Source organism: Leopardus geoffroyi, chromosome A1 (assembly GCF_018350155.1).
Source record: "Leopardus geoffroyi isolate Oge1 chromosome A1, O.geoffroyi_Oge1_pat1.0, whole genome shotgun sequence".
Classification (NCBI taxonomy): Eukaryota; Metazoa; Chordata; class Mammalia; order Carnivora; family Felidae; genus Leopardus; species Leopardus geoffroyi.
This window is the reverse complement of record NC_059326.1, coordinates 46,650,546-46,656,545: the sequence shown is the minus strand read 5'-3', so window position 1 is coordinate 46,656,545 and position 6,000 is coordinate 46,650,546. Positions and strand designations below refer to the sequence as shown.

Sequence of the window (6,000 nt, the reverse complement as noted above, 5' to 3'; positions counted from 1 at the left end):
CTTCTAATCCTATTGTTTGATCAAAGGGGCATGTGGTAGTTCTCAGAAACGGTTTAGAGACCTGAGGTTGGGGGGTGGGGGGGAGCTCCCATTCAGGTGGGGGTAAAGGCCCCAAGCCCTACCTCTGAACGGAGCACGTGCTGGGAGGCGCAGGATTCCCTGCAGAAAATTTGGAGTTTGCTTCAAAGCTGGGTGGGATTATGGCTTGGTCAGCTATTATTACTTCCTGCCTGTGGCTTCCGAACATGGCAGGTACTGGGTGAGTGGCAGTTTAAGGAAATGTGAGAAATGAGAATGATAAGGGCAGATTCTCAGCACTTAATTCTGATTTTTTTTCCCATTTCTGGATCTAGAAGTTAAAATGAGGAAACTATAGTTTAGCGTTTTTAGCTATATTGGACTTTATTAAAGTTGTGCATGCAATTCCAAAATAAAATTAGTTTTTCAGGGCTCAATATCGTCTTCTTTTCCCCCACTCATTAACATAGTAATTTGGCATTTTTAAAAAAGGTACTATTTTCCAAAACATGTGTCAACACTTAACGTGGTGTTTTGATGTATGTGACATATTATCGAATCCCTATTTTTGAGGATTGATGGGAGGAGTGAAAAAGTAATATAAATTATTTCTGAATATATTAAAATGCATTGGCTAATTAGGCCAAACAACTGTGTAAACTCCAGCTATCTTTGCAGAAGTTTATCTACTTTTTAGCAACAATCAATTTTCTGAATTCTTATGACCCAGGAAAGCCTCCTGATATAACTGCTGTGCCCCAAAAAGTTTAGCATAAACTTAGTCAATGGTGCCATATTTCTCTGTAGATATTTCCTGTGCCTTTTGACACTAAATTTCAAAAAGTTTAAAAAATTAAAATGACAAAGAGAAATGTGATCATCATTTCAGCACCAAAATGGCAGAATTTCATTATGAAATTTCCCAACCCTGGGAACCTGATGCTAATAGTTTATTTTTTAACTCTACCCAATGCTTCAGCATTGTTTCTGTCTTGTGAAGTTAATAAACCTGTACAGACAGGTTTAAAGCCTAATTACTTGAGATTCCTAGAGATATAAACAGAGAACAAACTTGACCTATGTTCAGATCATAGGTTGGTCAAAAATCCTTGAAAAAGAAAAAACCCTCCATGCAACAAGTTAGAAAGAGAAGAGGAGAGAGGAAGGCAAAGAGGAAGAGAGTCATTCTAAACTCAGCCTCATGTTTTTAAGCATAGCTACCCTTTCTGTCTTTACAAGTCAACTAGTGAGCTTGTTTTGTTCTTCTCATTATTTACAAAACACATTTGCACTGACAAACTGAGAAAAGGACTTTCCCCAAATACACTGAAACTTCTCAAATATGAAAGAAAATAATGTGTGATTCCTATAAAACACTGGCAATTAGCCTGGGGTCTTAAAGGACGTGGGGATAGTTGTTTTCCATGCAAGACAGGTGAATTAATTACAGAGTTTTAGGTAAGAAAAAAGTGTTTTCTCATTTTCCCCTTTCTCAATCTTCAAGGGTGCCTGATTTCTTCAAAGTCTCTAGGTAAAAGCAGCATTTCTGACCTTCCTTTGGGGTGAGAGTGAAGTTATTCTGAACGGTCCACATCATGGCAAGCATTTCTTTCTTTCCAAAATCTATCAGGAAGTAAGAAACTAAATACAGAGGATTCCATTATCCTGAAGTGACTTCAGACTGCCTTTCCCCCCACAACTGTCCTGGAATTTTCACTCTCTTTACACTAATAAATAATTTAACAGAGAGAGTAACACAATCGGCTGCATCAAACATAGGCTTTGCTCACATGTGAAGCTCCCTGAAAATAATTTCTTAATAATCACGAAGTGAGGGGATGTGTTTTCATTTATATCTTATTGCCAACACGAGCGCAGATAAATCCTCAATCCTTGAAGGAGAGCTCGGAGCGCTCTGGCTCCTCTTTTAAGTTGGCAGGCGATTGCTCAGAAGGTTTTGGGGGAAAAAAAAATTACGCGTCGTCGCGGACGAAATGGAATATTAGACATGCAACCTAACGGTAGTAGCAGAAGAGAAGTAGATCGTCTCCCTCTCCTTTCCCGACCGCCACTTCTGTGTCCCCGGCTCTTCCTCTCCGTCCCTCGCGTAGTTTCTTCCTTGTCCTCCCCCCCTCCCCTCCTTTTCTCGCTCACTCGCTTTCCCTCCGCGTCTCGCGCTCTCGGAGTCTCTGCTCCGAGTTCCTGGTTGGATAATTTGGGTTAATACTAGTGAGTGAGGTTTTTGCGGCTTCAAAGGGTATTTCAAGTTTCCGGAGCTCCTCCCCTCTGCACCGTGTGACAACAACAACTCGTCCAGCCGGCAGCCTGCACTTTTCAGCTCATTTTCTCTCTGTCATTCCCCTCTCAATCTTTGATCAATGTACTTGCCAGGGAGAACCCAAGTCCTTCAAACCTCCTCCTTTTCACCTTCATCCTTAACTTTGTGCTAGAGCGGGACCCACACAACAACAGCCGACCCTCCCCGCCCCCGCCCCCCCTCCCAAACCAGCCCCCGATCCCAGCCCCCGGAGAGGACTCGCATTTCGACTTGCGGGACACTTTTGTGCGTTTCTCTCCAGAGCGCCTCTCGCGCTCGCCCCTCCTGCGCTCGCTTTCTTGCCCTCACCTCCTTGTTTCCCCCCCTTTCTCCTTCTCGTTCTCCCCTGGAGTTGTTGTTGTTGTTGTTATATCCCCTCGCTCCTTCTCCCCCCTCTCTTTTCCCCCTTCCCCTCCCCGGGGTGTGTGGCAACTTTTCCCCTCGCTTCTCCTTCTTCGCTCTCCCCTTATATGTGACCATGGCAGTGCCGGCGGCTTTGATCCCTCCGACCCAGCTGGTCCCCCCTCAACCCCCGATCTCCACGTCTGCTTCCTCCTCCGGCACCACCACCTCCACCTCCTCGGCGACCTCGTCTCCGGCTCCGTCCATCGGGCCCCCGGCGTCCTCAGGGCCAACTCTGTTCCGGCCGGAGCCCATCGCTTCGGCGGCGGCGGCGGCGGCGGCGGCCACAGTCACCTCCACCGGCGGCGGCGGCGGCGGCGCGGGCAACGGAGGCGGCGGCGGCGGCGGCAGCAACTGCAACCCCAGCCTGGCGACCGCGAGCGGCGGCGGCGGCGGCGGCGGCGGCGGCGGCGGCGGCATTAGCGCCGGCGGCGGCGGCGCCTCCAGCACCCCCATCAACGCGAGCACCGGCAGCAGCAGCAGTAGTAGCAGCAGCAGCAGCAGCAGCAGTAGCAGCAGCAGCAGCAGCAGCAGCAGCAGCAGTAGCAGCAGCAGCTGCGGCCCCCTCCCCGGGAAACCCGTGTACTCGACCCCGTCCCCAGTGGAAAACACCCCTCAGAATAATGAGTGCAAAATGGTGGATCTGAGGGGGGCCAAAGTGGCTTCCTTCACGGTGGAGGGCTGCGAGCTGATCTGCCTGCCCCAGGCTTTCGACCTGTTCCTGAAGCACTTGGTGGGGGGCTTGCACACGGTCTACACCAAGCTGAAGCGGCTGGAGATCACGCCGGTGGTGTGCAATGTGGAACAGGTTCGCATCCTGAGGGGACTGGGCGCCATCCAGCCCGGAGTGAACCGCTGCAAACTCATCTCCAGGAAGGACTTCGAGACCCTCTACAATGACTGCACCAACGCAAGGTAAAGAGCGGGGGGTAGCCTCCGCCGCCCGCGGTCCCTTTCCTCCCGCCTCCTCCTCACCCTTCCCTCGCTCCCTTCCTGGCGCCTCCAGCACCGCGCGCCCGCGAGCCGCGCGCCCTGGAGAGCACGGCCCTCTCCTCCCTTTCCTCGAGGCTCGCCAGCCACTCCCGACCCTCTGACAAGTTGGCACCTCACCCTGCCCAGATCTCGTTCTTCCGCCCGGTCCCCACCTTGCTCGCCTGGGCGCAGGGGCTTGGCTGCTGTGGGACGCGGGAACCGCGAGCCTCGGGGCGGAGGGGGCGGGAAGGAGGAGGACCGTGCATTTCCAGGAGCCACAGCCCCCTTCCTGGGCCGCGCCAGCGTCTGGGGACCCCTCACAGCACGGCTGCCAGAGTGTGTGCTCCCTTGGACCCGGGTTCCACCGCGAACCGGGGGGGGGGGGGGCACCGGCGGGGCTGGTCGGCGGCGCCCGAGCGGCGTCCCGGGGGCGGGGAGAGGTCGTGACCCCGACCCGCTGGGTTCGGGAGCGGGAAGGCGCGCCCCGGGTGAGGGGCCAGCGAGGAAGCTGCGGGCCTAGGCCTCTTCGAGGCCGGGAGGGAAAAGACCTCCGAGGACGAGAAGCCCCGGAGCGATCCCGGGGGACCCGCTGCGAGCTCAGTCCCAGAGCCCCGAGGGGAAGCCCGCTGAGGGGAGGGGTCTGTGTGTGCGCGCACGTGTGCGTGTGGCCGTCTGTGAGCTTGTGCAAAGGAGATAAAGGGGTACGTTTGCCCCGGGGCAGATGCGAGGGAACCAGCGGGTTTCCTTCTGCAGGGGGAGTTGACGGGTGCCTGAGACTCTTGGAAGCTGAGCTGGAGAGATGGGGAAGGAAGACTGAAGCGCACACTCTCTTTCTCTCTCTCTCCAAATTGTTTTTCTTTTTCTTTTTCTTTTTTTTTTTCTTTCTTTCTTTACTTTTTTTTTATTTTTTTATTTTTTGAAGGTTAGTAGCTCACGCAATGAGCAGGTGCAAGCTTTGCACTGGGGTGTTCCGCAGACCTGAATCCCCCGTGCTGTGGCTTCCACAGCCCGGCAAAGCGCGCGAACCCTGGAGGCCGGGGGACCCGGTGCCTGGCCCGACCGGTTTTATGCTAATGAACGCTCACTGGGGGAGGATCTACCGAGAGGGGGCGGGAGTGGGGTAACTTGTCAGTTTCGGGGTGGAAATGTTCTTTCCACGCGCTTTCACAGTGCCGCCTGGTTCCCCGTTCCAGGCAGAGGGAAAAGTTGAGATGCCTGGAGAAAGAGAGTAGGGAAAGTTGGATACCAGAAGCGGGCGCGTGGGAACTGCGCGCAAAATTTGCGCGGGGACTGCGATACCCTCCAAATAAGTTTAAGACCGGGAGGAGGAAGAGAGTTGTACTCTTTTAGGAGGTGTGTCCCCTCATAGAGCTAGGGCAACTGAGCTGCGAAGAAAAGAGGGGTAGGACGAGACCAGAAGGAAACAGGGGTGAAAAAGCCCCTAGCTATTACTTCCTTGGAAGACTTCTGGCTAGTGCCCCGGGAAGGCTGTAAGACGAAAGCTGACTCCAACTCGAACCTTGCAAATGTCCTATTCTGATCTAGCCAGAAACTCTTTTCCTTGTTTGCCATCCTTTGCATGGGGTCTTGAGTGTGTGTCTGGGTTTTGAACCTTCATTTCTATTATTTTTGGGTGACTGCTGAGAGCGCGTGCATGTGTGTACGCGCGCGCGTGCCCAAGAGGATGGACAGGTGGCAGTAAAGATTGAGGGGTGATCTTGATCACTAAACGTCATTTACCGAGATAATTGGAGTCCTAGGACGTCCAGAAGATAAAATATTTGCCAACAATGTATTGTTAAAAGTACTCAAATCAGGGCAGAAAATTGTTACAGTTGGAAAGAATGCTAGTTGAAATTTGAAGCCAGTTGGTTGTTATGAAATTGTCTACCTATCTAGTAATTTGGTGAAAAGCTACTGTGTTTCTCTTTAGTAATCAAACCATTCTGCTCTTGAAATCTCTTTGTGTGTTTCTTACAGCACATACTGTACTCGATAATTAATGACCATTACACATAACACACACACACACAAAAATTGCCAGAGAAAACTTCTTTCAATGACTGCAACGTTATAATCAATGTAAAGCAGGTAGTGGTACCCCTCTTATAATTACTCCCTTGATTTTTTTTTCCCCTGAAATTTTGCTTAGTGTTTGGAATGGAAGTCCTCACTATTCGGTTGGAAAATATTCTTAAAGTTACTAACAAAAATGTTTTAATTAGTTTTTTTTTCCCTGAGGTTAACAATAGCTCTGGAGTTTAAACTTTCACAGCCAACATAAGTTAAAT

The 6,000-nt window shown here is 51.2% G+C and overlaps 1 protein-coding gene across 2 annotated transcripts in view; it reads left to right on the top strand.

The window, feature by feature from the left end:
• Positions 1-2,693: 2,693 nt before the first annotated feature.
• DACH1 (dachshund family transcription factor 1) overlaps positions 2,694-6,000 on the top strand; it is a 436,009-nt gene continuing 432,702 nt past the window's right edge. For both annotated transcript variants that reach the window (XM_045478718.1, XM_045478710.1), the window contains exon 1: positions 2,694-3,652. In XM_045478718.1, the coding sequence (XP_045334674.1) occupies positions 2,814-3,652 (839 nt within the window). In that variant the 5' untranslated portion in view covers positions 2,694-2,813. The remainder of the gene's footprint in view (positions 3,653-6,000) is intronic.